Source organism: Scleropages formosus, chromosome 14 (assembly GCF_900964775.1).
Source record: "Scleropages formosus chromosome 14, fSclFor1.1, whole genome shotgun sequence".
In the NCBI taxonomy this organism is placed as follows: domain Eukaryota; kingdom Metazoa; phylum Chordata; class Actinopteri; order Osteoglossiformes; family Osteoglossidae; genus Scleropages; species Scleropages formosus.
The window spans coordinates 10185467-10204727 of record NC_041819.1 but is presented as its reverse complement, the minus strand read 5'-3'; the positions used below and the strand labels follow the sequence as shown (position 1 = coordinate 10204727).

General features: G+C 45.8%; 1 protein-coding gene across 5 annotated transcripts in view; it reads left to right on the top strand.

The window, feature by feature from the left end:
• LOC108920538 (BCL-6 corepressor-like) overlaps positions 1–18131 on the top strand; it is a 41964-nt gene extending 23833 nt beyond the window's left edge. For all 5 annotated transcript variants that reach the window (XM_018729337.2, XM_018729336.2, XM_018729333.2 and 2 more), the window contains 7 exons: positions 1869–2221; positions 4156–4428; positions 10787–10953; positions 11237–11382; positions 14695–14772; positions 15780–15933; positions 17007–18131. In XM_018729337.2, the coding sequence (XP_018584853.2) occupies positions 1869–2221; positions 4156–4428; positions 10787–10953; positions 11237–11382; positions 14695–14772; positions 15780–15933; positions 17007–17301 (1466 nt within the window). In that variant the 3' untranslated portion in view covers positions 17302–18131. The remainder of the gene's footprint in view (positions 1–1868; positions 2222–4155; positions 4429–10786; positions 10954–11236; positions 11383–14694; positions 14773–15779; positions 15934–17006) is intronic.
• The last annotated feature ends 1130 nt before the right edge of the window (positions 18132–19261 follow it).

Here is a 19261-nt window from a genome sequence, read left to right as displayed (position 1 = left end):
CCCTACAATGGCAGCAGCTAAGTCTTAATTCCCTTCCTGGCTAATTCCTTATTCACTGAGCAGGTATATCATTGCAGATGCTTCCACTACTGCTATTGCAACTAATAACAATAATCATACGGCAATAAAAAAATGCATTTCCTAACAGCTGTAAGTCACTCAGGATTTAGCCATCAATCAGGGACCAGCCGGTCTGAAGGGTGCAGATCAGTACCACTGAAGGTTCACTGTCCCCAGAGAGGCAAACAAAGATTTTTGTGCTCCCGTCAGCCCCTGGCTTTATAATGAAGGCTTTACTTTTTTAGTAGTAAAGCGGAGGGGTTACCCTTTGTACGTGTCATGCGTCTGTGAGTGACTGTTGTGCAAATGCATGACCCTCCGTCTGCTGTCAATGACTGTGTCTTGGAAGCGTTGCATCTAAGACTTGGCAAACTTGTGTCCCAACTGAGTTTTTTTTTACCGGTTTGTTCAAAGACACATTTACTGAGACTGGCATCCTGATGAATAATGTATTAGGAATAAAGAGGAAAACTCATGACAGTGTTTTTTGGGAGGATTTTCTGAAAAATCTGTGGGAGGTTGATTACAGTTTTCAGCCGGTCTTGGAGATGTATAAACAAATGAATCTTTCTGACTCCACCTTTTTTGTTGTCACCAAGTGATCAAATGTGGTTAAATAGATGTATGGTCCACTATAGTCGTAGCCATAACCAAGCTGCATTCTTTCAATTTTTTCATACATTTCTTAACAGCAGCTCGCCATAAACAGAAAGGAAAATTTTATTAGTGAAAACTCACATTAAAATATTTACTGATTCCTCACTTTCGTAGTGCTTTCTGTGCAGTGTAGGTGACGGAAGTGTGCCTGTCCATATGTATGTTTAGTTTGGTTTTGTTTAAAGCATACAATTGTCTGTACACTGTGGCCTTCATTTTGTTGCAGTTTTCCTGTTGCTTGAAAACGCTGTTTGTCCTTGTCTTACATTTACATTTACATTTATTCATGTAGCAGATGCTTTTCTCCAAAGTGACGTACTCTCATAGAATATCATTTGTGCATTACCTTCGGAGAAAGAGACATAGTTGCAGATGTGTGATTCTTAAGTACAGTTAGTTTGTTTCTTTCCACCATATGGACCAATGTTCATCACACAAGTAGCTGCATAAAACTCAGAACATCAACGATTCCTGATCTCACACACACACACACAGTTTCAAAACCGCTTGTCCCATACAGGGTCGCGGGGAACCGGAGCCAACCCGGTAACACAGGGCGTAAGGGGAGGGGACACACCCATGACGGGACGCCAGTCCGTCGCAAAGCACCCCAAGCGGGACTCGAACCCCAGACCCACCGGAGAGCAGGACTGTGGTCCAACCCACTGCGCCACCGCACCCCCCCAATTCCTGATCACCTTCATACTAATTTTTTTTTATTTTACTGAAATACACAAACATTTATGTACATTACAGGAGTAGCTGCATAAAGGCTTATCCGGGTATGATCATAAAGTTACGGTGCATGAACATTTACACCTTACATGAACTTAAGAGATCATGGGCAAGGTGAGTCTGGAAGAGGTGAGCTTTCAGACCCTTTTTAAATGTGGACAGAGTTTCAGCGTTTCTGAGTAAGAGGGGGACATCATTCCACCGCCACAAAGCCAGAACCGAGAACCTCCGTGCTTTACCTTACCCTGGTTGGGGTGTAGTGGTTGATCAAGTCTTGGCTGGGAGCAGTTCTATTAACGCATTTGTAGGCTATGACCAGGGTCTTAAATTTGATCCAGGCAGCTTGTTTCCTCCAAGGTGTGTTATTGAAGGAGATCATATTCATGGTCAAAAACTCCTTGTTTTTGTGTTTTCAGCACTGCAGACCACTCCACTCACCCCAGTGCATGTGGACCGGGTGGGCTCATCATGCCCAGACACTGGTGTCAAGAGGGTATCTTTGCAGTCCCACAAGAAGTTGTCAGACAAGCGGCAGAGGCTGAAGCTGGAGCAGCAGAGGGCCGGTGGATGGTGGCCTCCTTCGACGGACAGGGAAGGGGACAAGGGCATGGACGCAGAGCCAGCACCAAGACTACGCAGACAAGGGGACTCGGACAAGCCTAAGGGAAAGCGTCAGTGCAAGACCAAGCACATGAGCCTGAGGGAGCGCAGGAGGGCCTTGCAGACAGAAGAGGACTGCCAGGACACAGATCCTAGCCTAGAACATAAGGTGAGCCTGCAGGAACCCAGTGGCATACAAAAACCCTGGTTTGGCTTCAGGGTCAATGCTGTCAGCAGCCCTCATACAAGACCTTCCAACAATAGCATCAATGGCGCCTAAAATATGTGAGTTTGAAAAGGGCTACTGAAATATGCTGCAGGTGGCAGCTTTCTTAATGATCCATGCCCTTAAAGGTCTTGCTGTAGCCTGCTGTGGAGGCAGGTTGAAGGTGGGCTTGCGGTCATTTCAATTGCAGTACTGCTAAGCTTTTCCTGCCCTACCATTTCCCACCTCTGCATAAGTCATGCTCTTGGCTATGGAGAGGAAATGTGCTGTTTGCAGCGCTGCTGCTGTGACCTCCTCATGCACTGACACGCAGCCTCCCAGAGGAGAGGGCGATGGGGGTAAAGGGAGGAGGAGCCAGTCCCTTTAGAGATCCTGGCACAAGCCCTGCCTAGCAGAACTGTCAGTGTCCTGCGCTAAGACAATGTGAGCTCTTTACATAACACAAGAAGCCCCCAATGTTTCTGATATAACCTCTGTTGTAAGTATACAGAGCCAGCTCCGACTGGATCCCCCGTAGCGCTCAGTTCAGGGCTTTGTCCTGATTTTCAGGAATTTGTCGGCTTCAGTGTTGTGGGCGTCCATTGCTCTGCAGAGAGGCCAAATGAAAGGCCCGTTTTGGCTCCCGCCTGTTCACCCACCCCATCCCTCAGCATACAGTCCCTGTGTTTGTTCCTCACCCCAATGCATAGCTCAGTGTTTGCTGGGAACTGGCAGTCACGCGGTGTTACTTGGGCTGTGCCAGTGGCCCTTCTGCTGCGTAATTCCACAGGAGTGGGTGGACATCAGGCCGCCCTCCCACTTGGTCATTGCCTCTTACGCTCTTTGTGCTCCTTGAAAGAATTCGGTCCGTTGGAAAGACCAGTTTCCTGCAGAGTGCTCCCTTGTTGTGAATGAGTTTGACAACCAACATTTTTTTGCAGGAAGCAACGGGAGGCTTTCACGTGATTGAATGTTTTTGCCCGCATGGGAAAATTAAAAATATATACATCTATGAGTGCATTTTATGGTTCTGCCCCAGTTTGTAGAAATTCGATGCAATGCATTGCTGTGAAAACGGCACCCCTTCCCCCAATCATGCAGGAAGGTTTATTTGCCTGACACGTGTGATGCTTTGGAGCTTTTCTCCTTCACATTGCACAGCCTTGTTTCCAATTACTGCAGAGTGACATGTATGAATAGGATATAAATGATATGATTCTGTAAATGCACCCCCTCCCTACATCAAATGCTGATATTTATACATGTGGGCTTTGGATGCAATGCCCCTCCCCCCCATATCCACACAGACACACCACAAACACATACACATGTACTGAGCAGGATCTCTCCTCATCCTCTTCAGAGGTGATTGAACGCCCTGCTAATTTTTAGCAATGACAGTGCTCATTTGTATGATAAGGGATTTATAAGAATGCTGCTGTTTTGTTCTTGCCTCAAAGGAAAGGAAGAAGCTGAAAATGTACTTTTCCAGGAATCCTCTTCATCACCCAGGCTTGGAATAAAAATATCTGATGCTTTTGCAGACAGACAAAAATGGAAATACTAGAGGAAAATAATACAGAGATTAAGCAAAAAATTAAAGCAGGGTAGTTTGGTGATCAGTTCTCCAGTTCATTATTCATTGTCTGTATCTACAGTAGATACTTCTGGATCTGTTACATCAATCTGTCATTTGGAAGACCCAGTCTAAATCCCATCATTGTGGATGCTTCCAGGCTCTTCATCCCTTCCAGATCCCCATTTTGTTCTATATTGTTTCCCTGCTGATTTTGCTGCCCATTTTTGTACTTCATTTATAGCCTACTATTTTGTAGTGCTGCATTTGATACTGGCAGTCTTTATTTCTTGAACTACTGCGGTCCTATTTCCCTGAACAGGTTACTCTGAAGCGATCTTCACGGAAGAGGTCAGAATCGCTATCGGATATCAGCGACTGTTCTCCTGTCAAGGCCCGCCCTCAATCTCCCTTCGCCATCGATACTGAGAGCCCCTTTTCACAGCCCCCCTCCCAGCCTTCCCCGCAAACTATTGGGAACCCCCCGGTGGAAACCCCTGCCAGCCGGCCCATGCCACCTGAGGCTCGGAGGCTCATCGTAAACAAAAATGCCGGCGAGACGTTACTGCAGAGGGCAGCCCGTCTGGGCTACGAGGTACACTGCTTTGTCTTTGTTGCTTCCCCCTCCCGAATCTCCTTTTGCTCCACCCAGTTTTCCCTTGTGTGTGTCCCCCTCCCTATTCTCTTCTTTTTGCTGTGAGTTCACTTGTCATTTGCAACGCTCTCTAAGCCCCCCCTTCCCTTTTTTGTGCAGCACGGCTTGCTGTTCTCCCTTGCTTCCTCACACCTCGTTAATTCTCCGCGAGACCAAGTGTGGCATGTAAGCATCCACGACAGGCACGGAGCGATCGTTTAGTACGCACTTGCTCACAGTCCCTCAGAAACGGGGTCTGGAATACATCTCCTTGTAGCTGTAGACTCAGCCCTTAACCTTTTTTTTTTGCCAATATCTGGGGATGTGACCTTCATAAAAAAGCAGTTCCGTTTTTTTCACATTTTAACAAGAAAAAGCCCAGTAAATGAATTATTTTCTCCTGCAGTCAATAGATTTTCTAGCTCTTTACTCAGACGTGATTACACAAAAGACAGCAGAATATGATATAATTTCATTATAAATTTGGATGGTGTAAACAGAATTTGAAATTCTCTAGAATTAATCTCAGTCTTAAAGTGTTCACCACAAATCTAATAACCTGTGTAACAGATGCTGTAAACTTCTATGGATTCGAAGCCAAATGTGTCTTTTTATTTTTGCTCTTGCCTCCCTCCTACTCTTGTCTCTCGTCGCCAAAGTGAGAAAGTCAAAGACATGCAGTTAGCACTAGCAACATCAAAAGGAAAGCAGTACTTCGATCAGCTACAGGATGTCAGTTTTCCGGCCCAGTCTGAGGGCTTGTGCTTCAGGCAAACTAGGGCCGTCTCTCTCCTGGCTCTGTCTGATCATCGCCCTTCTCTGCAGTCTGGCACGCACACTCGCAATCTATCACTTACTTAACGGAGTAACTTTGTATGACCATGACACAAGCATCTGTGATGCCCTTGAAACAACCTTTTTGTTTTTTGGATGCTCCTGCTTTTAGGTGACTTTGACACCAAACAGTCCTGTGTTCAGTAACCAGAATCAGAATCAGTTACCTGACTTTACCGCTCCTCTGTCTGCTGCTTATTAATGTCCTCTGTGAGGATGGTTTGCAGTGAAGGTGCTAAATAGGTGCTGTTTTGAGGCCATTAGCTGTCTGCTGTCCAAAGGGCCTGGCCTGCAAGTGGCCCTTAGGTCAGGTGCTCTTCATCGCAGCTACTTGCTGAGTTGGATGGGGGAGGGGAGAATTAGTCACGGAGAGCCAGCAGTCACTGGAGAGATCATCTTTCATTGACCAAAGGGCAGGGCACATTAACACCTACCTGCTGGATTAGTTTATACTCCCCCCCATTTTATTCTTGTTGCATTTACTGTATATACAGTATTTACTGTATATGTGTGTGTAAGAGAGAAAGAGAGAGACAGACAGACATTTTATAGGCAACTATTCACCAAAGGATTATCCTGAGTGAACTGTAACTTTTGTGATATCTACAAACTTGCCACCTGCTAATTACTCCGGTTGGACTGCTGTATAACTGCATCCTAATTGCTTTATAATGCACATGAGCACTTCGGCCCGGTGGCTGTTTGAAGATGCTGTGGTTCAGTTTCTAGAACAGCAGGTCTGCCATCAGCAAGGCATATTCTAAATGTACGCCTGTGCGCCTTTCAGATGAATAGGCTTCTCAGGGAGGCTGAAGCGCATTTTGCTTTGCTGCCATAGTGCTGCGCAGGAGCCCCTGCCCCCTCCTATCCCCCTTGGCCTCTGTGTTCTCAGTCAGAACCTGCCCTGGGCCATGACAGGCAGGACATTGCCAGGATCTTGTTTGCGCAGCGGTCAGGCCCGTGTTTATGCAGTCTGAGTCCCTCCCCCTCCTTCTCACACGCTTCCCTGAAGCCCCCCCTTCAGAGGGATGCAGACAGGAAGTGCTTCTCTAACTGCCCGTGTGTGATAAGCCATCAGCAACTCCCAGGGGCTTAGCGCCAAGTGAAATACGACGGAGCCGCGAGACCAGCCTTTCAACACTCAGTGCTGCTGCGCACACACTGGAGAAGTGTGCCTTGCTTTTCTGACACCTCCAAAACAAATTCAGGCCAGTGCAGTAGAAACGAGAGCATTCCACTGGGATTTCCTAGACATTCATCAGAAGTGGATCCATTAGGTATTCATTTGATTTATTGGAGTTACATTGTGGGGACACTATTTGTTATACATGAAAAAATGGCTCTGAGGGCCATTCAGCAACCTATTTTGTGTGTGTGTGTGTGTGTGTGTGTGAGAAAGAGTGCATGCATACACATGAATCTGTCCATGTGGAAGTGTGAGTGTGTGTAGAATCTGTCCTTTATCCATCCAGTTTGTTTACCTGCAGATTGAAAGGATTCAGCACCTGTCAGTCTGTCCCTGTAAGTCACCATGAACAAAGGTGTCCCCTAAATACATTATGATAATGATAAAAAATAATCTCTAATTGCTGCAACTCAGAAGCATCTATACTATACGGTGGCTTCACTGAGCCCATGTCAAAGCCTTTTTTAATTTATGGGTTATTGATGTTTGCAGGGCTTTTCTCTGCCTGTTAGAACTTGGCTCATCTAGGCTAAAGAAGTAACAGCGTTGCAACTGTGAGGAGTCTCAACATCTTTGCTTTTTGTGTTAAAATCACAGTTACAAGGGAAAGCATGGCTAGGCACCACAGACATGCACATACGTGCACCACAGTGCACGCACACACACACACACACACACACACACACACACACACACACACACACACACGATGCTGTCCCCCACGCATTCAGCTCTTGAATTTATCTGCAATCTTAGGCGCTCCTACTCTCTCCTAAATGGGAGCCATATTGGCCCTCCTTCAGAGCCCTGCCCCCACACTGCCCCTCCAGGTCTGTCTCCGGGAGCTGTCAGAGAAAATTCCAGCTAGACTGTAATGACACTTCTCCCCCCCATCAGCACGGCTCCCACTAGCTGGCTGATTGTGTGCTCACAACGCTTGCTCTTAATTAAAAGCCCCCACTTAGTGATCTTCAGTCTTTTCACAGCACTCTTTCCAGTCAGCCTTGTTTTAGTGTACCAGCCAAACAGCAAGTCCTGACAGTGGCCTCCTCCGAGTTGTGCTCCAAATTAGCGCAGAGCTGTGGATGCGCCAGTGCTAGAATGTGACCGAGAGGGCCGAGATGCTGATCTCTCTCCAGCACGTTTGCCTACAGAAGGGTTATTTCAGAGCTCTCTCATACCAACACTGTACGTTTTGAACTGGATGGAGGTAGGCTGGGACAGTGCTAGGGACAATACCAAGGACAGCTCGCAAATTTTTTTCACTGGGGAAAATGGAGGCTTCCAGCTGAATATCGGGTTTTATTAGACCCACATGAGCTCAGCACTGACAGCTTGGGGGGTTTGGTGCAAACAAGCACACTCTGCTACGCGTATTGCTATGCACTCTACTGATCCCGCTGTGCACACCAGCCCATTTAATGTAAGGTGATTCTCTTTTTTATAATAGCTATATTTATCACTGACAATTTTTTTACATATTTCTGCAATGTTTTCATTTGTACAATGAGCATCTAGTAAGAAGTTTGTTGTCTTTAAGGAAAATTTCTGTCATATCCTCGAAAGGCACCTCACCTACTTGTGATTAATGTGCACATTAATGTCTTTGCTTTAACTTGAGCAAGAACTTTTAACCTTTTGTTTTCGCAGCACTAGTATAGTATACACAGGTAGCACTCTAAAAAAGATGATTAAAAGGAAGAGCAGAAATGAGAAGTAGGTAGGAGACTTAGGATTCCTGTCTTACTGCGGAAGCACCTTACTACAATTGAGGGCTTTCAGTGAGAACGTGCTCTTTCCTCGCGCTATTAAACAGCTTTATTGGTCCATTTAATGCACTGTGTAATGTCAATGGGTGACAGCTCCCAAGGCATGTCCCTCTCCTGTCATGTTCAAGAGGACTGCCATTGCTTAATACTGCAACAACTCAGAGGTACGCTGCAGCTGTGCACCACAGAGGACGTGGACTTTGTACTTGCTCTTCTCCGGAGAAGGTACCGCTGGTCTAACTTGGTCTCCTTTGGGAAGGGATTGAATTACAGGCATGCTGTGTGGGATAGTTGGGATGTTTTTCCCCAGCATGTCTTCGCTCCTTCTGTGAGACACGAGCAGGCAGCCGGGGTGTCTGCTGCACTGCTGATGGACACGAGTTTTGCTCATTAGTCAGCCAATGTCCATGTTAACCTGGTTGGCGTGGAGGCCTCACTGCCGCTCTTCCGTGCTGTATCCTAGAAACCAGTCCCCACACCATTGGAGTCTGTCTGAGCGAACATGGATGCAGCAGTGTAAGCACGTGTACCATTGCGTCCTGGTCTCTGGGATGAATGGATCCACTTGGCAGTAGGTTAAAGAGAAGGACAGTTGTTGAAAGGAAATTGGCTGTATATTCTGCCTGCGTTCCCTTCACTAATCACTGGGTTGAGATGGCCTTTTCCATCCCTTCCTGTTCAGTTATTTTTTAGTAGATTTTTTTATTGAGAAACGCAAACCACAGACTTGATTGTTACAAGAGAATTATCAAAGGCGGTTCAGTTTACTCGTTAGGTGTCACTGTCTGAGTTTGAAGCTTTGTTTTTTCCTAACTTCACGATCGTGAGAAACTCTCTTTGTGGTTAAGGCTACAGTGGAGGAGTCTGAGTTGATGACACTCTGACAGTGTGAAGTGGTGTTAGTGCAGTTACTGCTGAAGTGAACTAAAGATTGCAAAGGACAGTGTTTGCATAAGAGTTGAGTTAATATAGCTTTGTTATGTTTACTTATATTGTTCTACTCAAAGACGTGTTAATGAAACATGCAGCAGCCTTGAGAAATTGGGGGCGTAAATTGAAGTCTTTTTTTCATTCAGTGCTCTTGAAATTAACAGGTTTTATGTGCACAGAAATTAACACACAGATAACTTTGCAGCATTTCCTTAAGTTGTCTAAACCCTTCTGCCTGCCAGCCAAAGCACTCTGTCTTTAGACATATCATCCAGTGAGTATAACTTTGGATCTGAGTCATCACTTTAAAGTTTTTACCCCATGTTAATCACGTTTTTTAACACTGTACCAAGACACCTTTTTTAAATGAACCATCTCTCTCATCAAATATTACTTATGGTAGAGAGATCAAGGATGAGAATGTCTCAAATGCTTATGGTACACCTTGCTCTAAGAAAGCAAGTTGTCTTTCATAGAGTGCAAACCTGCAGAGGGGAGAACATGCATTGATCAGATCCTTATGGGGAACCAATGTGACTGACAAGTCAAAGAAGCCGTGAGCAAGCGTTTTATTTTGTTTTTCTAACTTACTGTATTCTCCTGAGGGGGTGCGGTGGCGCAGTGGGTTGGACCGCAGTCCTGCTGTCCGGTGGGTCTGGGGTTCAAGTCCCACTTGGGGTGCCTTGCGGCGGACTGGCGTCCCGTCCTGGGTGTGTCCCCTTCCCCCTCTGGCCTTACGCCCTGTGTTGCCGGGTAGGCTCCGGTTCCCCGTGACCCCGTAAGGGACAAGCGGTTCTGAAAATGTGTGTGTGTGTGTGTGTATTCTCCTGACCTGGCTGTGTGGAGATTATTATGTCGTAGGGAGATTTCATCAGTAAAAGACACTGATGAAACTGAATGTGTTTCTTTCCTCCTCATCCCACTGATACAGAGGTGGAGATTCAGCTGATGAAAAACATGCAGTTTCCTGAACTACATTTATATTATCTAGATGTCCAAAATATTCATTTGACCATTGTGGACAGATTGGATGAGCTGCTCTCAGCCCCGCCATTTGCAAAGAAGGGAGAAAATTATAAAAGCCTTGTTTGGAATTGCCAAAATTTGCATAGAAATAGGAATTTCAAAAGATTGAAGTTCAAATGAGCTGTTTTCTTCCAGAGTCTATTAAACGTAGCTCCATTGCTCTTCTGTTTCTGTCCACAAAAAAGATGGAAACAGGGTTTACCAGAATGACCCATACATTAAACCAATTATCAGCTTCCTCTAACCCTCTTAATTTGTTTTGTTACCGGTCAAAATAATGTGAGGTATATAGAAAATTGCTTATGAACAGAATAATATCATTGAGCCAATAGTGTCATCAAGTTTTTTTGTGGATATTGTTATAAATGGATGTGTTGCACTCTATTTGGGCTGTTGACTTCACAAAGTAGTGGAACCCTTGGGGGTATGCAGAAATGTTTTGTCATAGCTGCCGTCTGGCTGGAACAGACTGAAGGCTAAGAGTTGACTTGTCCAGCACCTTGGATGGGTTCATTCCAATCACAGTCCTAGTAACGCTCCTCTGACTTCTTTTTTGTTCTCTCCCTTTCTGTAGGAAGTGGTGCTTTACTGCCTGGAGAATAAGGTGTGTGACATAAATCATCGTGACAATGCTGGCTACTGCGCCTTGCACGAAGCCTGTGCCCGTGGCTGGCTGTCCATTGTGCAGCATCTCGTGGAGCACGGTGCTGACATCAACTGCAGTGCCCAAGATGGAACAAGGTACACCTTCAGTGACTACTCCTTCTTCTTCCAAACCCCTGTGCCCAAGCAATTGCCAATATCATACTAAGAGGTAGAATTACATGGCTAATGCAAGCTGGCTTCCAGGAGAACTCCTATTAATTATGAGGTACATTTACCATGTGACCGAATCTTTCACTGCTGTCTGCCGTCACTCTTATGTTTTATTTGTTTTAACTTGAAATATTAAGGGCCAGGTCTGAGAATGAGAATGACACTTGCACTGCATTAACAAAGCTTTGTGGGCTTTTGTCTCCCTAAGGCCTATCCATGACGCTGTAGAGAACGACCACTTGGACGTTGTCCGTCTGCTGCTGTCTTACGGGGCAGACCCCACACTGGCCACCTATTCAGGCCGTGGCCTCCTCAAAATGACCCACAGTGACGTAATGGAATGCTTCCTGTTAGGTGAGTGCCTCTGGTCTGACCCATCCCTATGACTGCCATCCCTTTTGAATTTGTGAAAAAGACTCTTGTTCAGACTTTGCTGTGCTTGGCTGTGGTGTCTGGTTACTAAGCAACGGCTGATGTATTTGCTTAAGTGCCAGTTCTCCTGGAGTAGGGAAATTGTTTGCTCCTGATAACAGATTCAGCGCTCATTTAACTATTTTCATAGTTTTTTGTGGGTCCTTTGTTCTTTTTTGTTTCTTGCTGTTGTCTGGAATATTTTTCAGCCTCAATCCTTTTAAACAATGACAGAAATTATAATGAATAAAGTGCCATAAATAAGAGTTTGTCAAAATGAAGGTTGACGGTGATGTAATATAAACCATAAGACCCATCAGTAGGGCTGCGAAAGTCGCATAAAATGTGTCATGGGATTAGGGCTGCGACGGAGCGCAGTCTCGGACAGCTAAACGTTAGCAGCATATGCTGTCATCCCAGGCGCTGGCACTGTCCTCAACAGATGGATGCAAGGATCTCTTTTCAAAGGGATATGTAAAGGGCAAAGCACGTGCTAGTGTAGCTCTGCCACGTGCTTTGCCCAGCCCTGATGGTGCCCCTCCCCCTCCTTGTGTGTCAGAGCTTTATTAATCAGCCAGGCCCGAGGCAGACGTACGCTCCTGCGTGCCTCTCTACTGACGCTCGGCACACATGCTCGCCCATACGCAAAGCTTCAGTGTTGCAGGCTGGGTCTGTGTATCCTGTGTTAAGAAGGTCCTAATTTCAGCATTCACTCAGACAAGGGGAGAGCAGGAGAGCACCACTGCCAACACCTTCCACTACACATCAGGCCAAAGATCCAGTGGCGCTAGCTGTGGACTCATCTCCAGTTGTGAATAACTACTTTCTCTCTCAAGTTTTAAAGAAATAAATTACTCATTCACATATATTGTAGCAGAACAGAAACTGTCATTTAGCAGACAGAATATTAGCAAGTGGAACGTAAGTGGAAATATCCTGATACACCAACAGCACCTTCACAGAATATCCCTGTCAAAGATAAGTTCTCATCATATTTACCCCAACGTAACACTGGGGATTAAATTAGATGGGCAAATTTTCATTTCCCCTTCAAAGGGCCATTCCCTGAGGCAAGTTTAAAGTTTACTGAGTTACCAGAATTGAGTGTTTTGAGGTCCACACTAATCCACAACTCTGCTAATGAGATTTTGCAGATGCTATTTTCATAATCTTGCCCAATGGGATGAAAGTGCTTCCTTTGCCTCTTGAAGTTTTCAAATCATTAAACTCACCTGGAAACTGTCATTTACTGGCTTGAAGTCTTTTCTCTTATGTGTGTGGAAACATATTAAGCATTTGTACAGTTCCATAATCATTGTGCATGGGAGACAAGTTGTGTTCTCAGCCTCTAGGGCAAAAGGTCATAAATGGCAGTCTTACTGACTTATCCCTGTTCCCACTGCTTTGTTCTTCTCTGGCTGTGGCATATCCTGAAATTATACATCTTTTTCTTGCATTTGCTTTCTCTCTCTTGAAATAGAATTCCCTTCCTAACTGGTGTATTGTAGAAACTCTTCGCAGGGTCAGCACAAGGTCGAGGACAGCGGAACTTTGTGTGGAAAAGGCAGCCGTCGACGTTTACTGTGTTTGCCATGACTGTGTGTCCGTCTAGCTGTATATGTGGGCATGTGACAGGCGGTGCCCGCTGGCATGAGGGCTTGCCCCCTGCCGAGGTGGCTGCTGCGTCTGGAGAGCGCTCGCTAGAGCAATGCGTGCCGAGAATTGCAGCGCCGTGACCTACATTAGTCAAGGAGAGCGTTGCGCCGGGGGGCAGGGAAGTGCAAACGAGAGCCTGCAATTAGGGTCCTTGTGCCGTTCCTCCTCTAATCATTATCTCCTGCTTAGCATTTAAAACACTTGCTCCCCGCATTCCCCACTGCGTGCTGCCGGGGAGAACCACAGTCGTCAAGATGAAGATGAAGCTTCCTTTAGTGTCTCCTGCTTTCTTTCACTAGTCCCCCTTCTGTTTATGTTCTCATGAAACTTGGATCTCTAAAGGATCCATTGCTTGTTGTAGAAATACCTAATCAAACACCCAGATAAGATACTGTCTGTATGTGTGTGTGTGAAAATATGAAATATATTCATTTTCTTGACATGAAAAACAATACTCTTAATTGATTAAACTGATTGAATGAGTAGATTGATAAAATTCAGCTGTGGATATTGAATATGTTTTACTATAGGACTTGGTGTTTTTGGGATCAGCAAAGTGCCCCAGATAAGTAGATTGAGATTTCAGAGCAAGGCGGTTTTCATGCTCAAGTTCTTGTAATAAACCTTCCCAGTTGCACCTCCTTCGTCACACAGTACCACCACGTGCTCTTGTGGGACAGAGATGATGTGTTGACTGGTGAGAATAGTGAGGCATGTTACATGTCGTTTATGCTGCTTGCCTGTCCGGCTGCTGCGTGCTGCCTGATTCTGTGCGAGTGTGTGTCACTGGCAGTTCAGTCTTGGATAGTTTCTTATTAAAAGGGCAGACACTGAACTGGGTGTCAGGGTGTCGTCTGACAAAGGGTGCCCTGTTCTCACACAGCGGTTTTGGAGGCTTTCAGTAGTGTTCCCCTATTGGCTGGGCCAAGGCAGCCTGTGATGGATGTGCGGCGAGAGCGACGGAGGCCAGCGCAGTCACATGCTGGAGGGTTTTTTTCTCCTCCTGTCTGCTTGATTCATCCTTTCCAAGGGTATCGTCAAGGCGCACGGCAGAAAGAGCGTGGTAAATCAGAGCTCTGACCCGTCGCGCTGTCTGCCTGCCTGATTTACGTCCCCCTCCCCCGGCCTGTTCTGCCCGCACGGTGGGAGATTTCTAATCAAGCGCTGCGCACCCACTCTCCTCGTTCGCCCCATCCCGTCCCTTCGCTGCCCGCGCTGCGCCTCGGCTTATATTAATGAGGGCAGCGTGCTGCCAGGCGCAGCTGTTAACGGCTGTGCAGCGGGAATGCACCCGCGATCGTTTATAGCGGCAGCAGTCCTACCGAGTCACACAGCTGCCACCCAGTCCTGCTCCGCACGGTGTTCTTTTCTTTAACTCACGAACTTGACCGTAACTTCTCCAGCCTATTTGAAACCTCGGCATAAACCATAACAATGTTCGCTGGCCTCTGGTAGTTAGTGTTTCACATCAGTAACACAAGTAGTTTATCCCCTGCAGATGAAGAACGGCCGTGGTCTATCCTCAACTGTTTTCAATACACTTGTTTTGTGGTTGGACTCCCCCAGATGGGCTGTACTTTTCCCCTTTTTGTCTTACAGATTACTTTGCTGACCTGCAGGGCCGTGACGATGATGACCCTAGGTTGTACTGGGAACTGTACGGGAGCTCAGTTTGCGGTGAGTTCTGCAAAACTGACATAGCTCAGGACGTAGGAGCAGGAGGGCAAAAAACAAAAAATAGAATGAAAGCCCTAAAGTCTGAATATAACAACCACAGATTCAGAGAAAGGCAGAACTGTTTATAATTTTTTTATTCTTAAAAGGAGCACCATCAGTTTTCTTAGTTTGTCCCTAGAGATGCCAATAATGTAAATATTTTATCACTTGAAGCCTTTAATCAGCTGTTGAACTCAAATTTGCTGTAAAGATAATTATCAGTGAACACAGAGAATGTGAAAAAAGAGTGTGAAAAGTCCTCTTCTGCTGCTGATTTCCCATAACTCTTTTGTTGGTGCCACTACCATAAGAAGAACAGTGGTTCTGTTTCAGAGCCCTTTTACTTTCCTGCCATGGTGGACAGGACAGGGGAGCCTTAATTTTTTCCAAAATGAGTTTCTTCTAACCCCAAGAAAGATATGGTTATGCAGGCTACAGTATGGGCACATCTTTATAAACAGAGATAACAGAATTTAAATTCTGTTCAGCTAATTGCTGTTTGGTCACACTGTTTTTGCATATTCACCATTCTCCAGAAAACAGACTTTGTACAACAAGGTGTGATTTTAAAATAAATTTCCTTGGAAAATGATGAGAGTGGTGCATCCAGACAGCCAGACTGAGGCCTCCCCCTCCAATACAAAGCTGTCAGGCTGGTCTGCTGGGATGGTCCTGCATCTAAATTATTCAGGCAGAGCAGAACAGCTAGCCGTAGGGAAACACCTGGTAGCGCAGCTCATGCAAGAATGCCCAGAGCAACGCACCGTAACCTCCTGTTATTGTAGAGAGCTTGCCCTAAATCGCCCACAGACGGATGCATGCCCAGTATGTCATGTGACCCGCGTTCAAACCCCACTCCGGAGGCCTCACGGGGCTTCCTCAGTCTACGCTCCAGCTGCAGTTTGCGTGTGTGTCTGCACCGGCATTATGCGAGGTTGTTAAAACCCTTTGTGCCTCAATGTTTACAGAGCCTCCGGAGGACTTGGCAGCCTTCGACGTCCTGGCCAACCCACCCGGCCCAGGCAATGACGACGAGCAGCAGCAGAGGGAGGTGTTTGAGTTTGAATTCTCAGATCGCCCGCTGCTGCCGTGCTACAACATCCAGGTGTCCCTCTCCCAGGGGTGAGTAACTCACGTTAATTTATGCTAGGCACGCACAACATGTCTCCTCATAACGTGTTTAGCAAGACATCTAGTGCCCCCACATCTTGGCACCCCCAGAATATAGCAATGTGGGAATGTACATGACATACAAATAATTCTTATGGCTCTTCTTTAAGAACTAGAAACGAATTTGACAGAAACACTGACTGTAGGCAAAACATTTGGTTCTATAACTTTTTTTAGTCTCTCTTTCTCAAGTTTTTATCAGTCAAAAAGCACGTCATGTAATCTCTGTCTGAGTCACTCTCGTGCAAGATTAGTAATTGCCAGTTACCCAGACTCCTATGCCTAGGCACGCTTTCGCAGCCGCACTCATGTAGGGCTTTTAATTAAATGACCGAGCAAGGGATCATTATTACTGGAGTATTGATAAAGTAATAAGTCTCACCTGGGAGCCAGGGGGGTCATTAGCCAGCCGCCTGCAGGGAGTTGTCACGGGGGCTGTCTGGGAGGTAGTAATTTATGTAGCGTGGGGAGGGGAGCACTGGGGCTGGAACAGCTCTTGCTGTGTCAGCTTATCGGCCCTACGGATACACAGAGCTTGAGGGGCCACATGACCACTGCAGTCGGTGGTACGGTGTTGTTCAGATGGACCTCGTTGCCTGCCACATGGCTTTGCTTGCTGGCACTATGGCCTGGGCCCTCTAGGAGCCATCCAGGGGCTGTTGGGAGCCCTCTTCAGCAGTCACTTCATCCTGATGCAGGATTAATGGCTCTGCTGTGCTGCACAGTCGGCTGTATCTGATCTGCACTGTTAGAGCTCCGCACATTTCCATTTCTCCACTCAGCTGGCCACGAAAAAGCAATGACCTTCAAATGTTCAAGTGGCATCACTTGCATAGGTTCTGCTCCTCTCCAGTTTGTGTGTGGTGTGTGTGAGGCTCTCCTGCTGTACACGGTAGCCTAGAAACTGTGAGGTGCAAAACTGTGTGGCTTAAAATCCATATGTGATGAAGTACCATTTAAAGGTTAAGAAAAAATCTGGAGGCTGCTTTCAGCACATTTGTGATGTTTTTCCTGTCTTCTCTCAGGCCCCGCAACTGGCTGCTGCTGTCAGACGTGTTAAAGAGGTTGAAGATGTCAGCACAGGACTTCCGCACAAACTTTGCACACATCGAAGTGGTTTCCATCCCTGAGGCTGAGTTTTACAAGCAAGCCTCCCTCAGTCAGCTCTTCTCCTGCCCTGAGGAACTCGAAGGCTTCTTGCCTGATAGCAAGGAGCCACTGGACCTGGTGGAGATCAACAGGGAGCTAGTGGCCCTCCTAGGATCATCCTTGGAGTGCCTTGATGACCGATGGGACCCTGTTTCCTTGACAAGATCATGACCTGGACATGGCCCTGGTCACTTTGTGTACATTGTGTAGATACCAGAGAACACAGTGGACTGGACAACACAGTCATCTGGCTGACTGTCCAAACAGCAAAGGAGATTTGTCTAGTTCCGTTCAAAGAGTTAAATTAACTACTACCTTATTTTTATAAATATAAATGTACAAATATATATTTCTTTTCGATCTTTTATTTTATATATGCAGCTTGTTTTTCCTCTGTGGAAAAATGTTTACCTTTAGCTCATTTTAAAACTCAGAAATCAGAGCTGATGGAGCGGAAAGAGAGGCTCACTGTGAGATCAAATGCTCATGAGACTGCAGAAGAGAAGAAGCTTTTATATATATTTTATTCTAATTTACGCAGTGCATTATTGACTTGCCTGCCTTGGTCAGGTGAATAAATATTGTTTGCAAACTAAAGTTATTTTTGAATATTTCTTGGAACGAGTTGACGTTCATAGAAAGACGACGCCCAGTCGGGGTGTTGTTCCTCAGAGTTCGGTGTTCAGGAACAGTTTTGTACTTGTGTTTAAACTTGTCTTCATTCCTTTTGTCCCTTATTTAAGATGAGAATTTAAAATACTTTCTTGTGTTTTTTTGTAAAATATTAAAGAACTTTTAAGATACTAAAATAAGCTGTTTTTCATGAAACATGCTTTAACTTGTAAATAATAGGGTGGTAACTACCGTAAATGTTTCTGACTGGTGTGTTTATCGTTTTTGGAGATGTGTTTAAACTTTGTAATTAAAAAAAAATCCCCGTTTGTATTTATATTTTACAAAAAAGTTCCTCTAAATGGCAATAAAATCCTAAGTTTCCAGTGGCACGTGTTTGTTGTTTCTGAAAGACGTGCGAGTCTTCTGGGTAACAAGGATGAGAAATCAGACTGATCTCGACTCTGAACCTTTAATTGATGCAGCAAGTAACTAATTATACTGCATTTCTTAGTTTGGGCCAAAGTTGCGTTCTGGAAACGCCCACCTCTTTCAAACGTCGCGTATTTTAAACAATATTCATTGATTGTCCCATTGAAAATAATGATGAATACTACAGCGAAATTTTGACATTCCTACACCTATACACGCAAATGGTTCGAGTTGCCAAATACCAACAGCCTTGAACGCATCAGCTTTAGCGCGACGCCGGCTTCGCGGCAGTTATTGCGTATTGTACGCGGTCTCCAGCGCTGCGCGTGACTTTTCTGCGCGCCGCCGCTCCGACTTGCGCTTTTCCTGCGAGGCCAGCGCACACCGCGCTACCGCTTCCAACTTCATTGTAAAGAAACGGACTCCCCTGCACCTTTCCAATCACCACCACCGCGATCGAGGGCGCTGGACTGTAGCGCGGTGCGCGGCTGGTCGAGATGGTCGGACACAACCGAGAGCGGAGCCGCCGGAGCTTCTGGCAGCCAGCGGGTAACTGCGATTCCTCTTACATTGTCATTTACATTTATTTATTTAGCAGACGCTTTTCTCCAAAAGCGACTTCCAATGTCCCATTGAAAATAGTGTTATGAGCCCACACACCTTATTCACCAAGGTGACTTACACTGCTAGATAGACTACTTACAATGGGTCACTCATCCATACAACACACTCTCTCTCTCTGCCACTCACACACACTATACTAAATATTGTACTCTGAGTGACAGCGCGTAATTTGAACAGAAATATACTTGAGGGTATGTGGCGTTACATTGTAGACTCGATATAATGTGGATGCAGGCTGGACCCTAATTCCATCCCTCCACTGTCCACATGGATATGCTTCAAATTTAAACAGTTGTCGGGTGGAGCTAGAGAATGTTGATATGATTCACATCCTTTAATCTGAAATCAATAACTGAAATTGCAAAAAGGCTATTAAGAAAACCATAGGGTATGGTAAGGCATGTGGGCTACTGTGTACACTGGGACAGCTGTTCATATCAAAATGAAATCAAAATCATCTCAT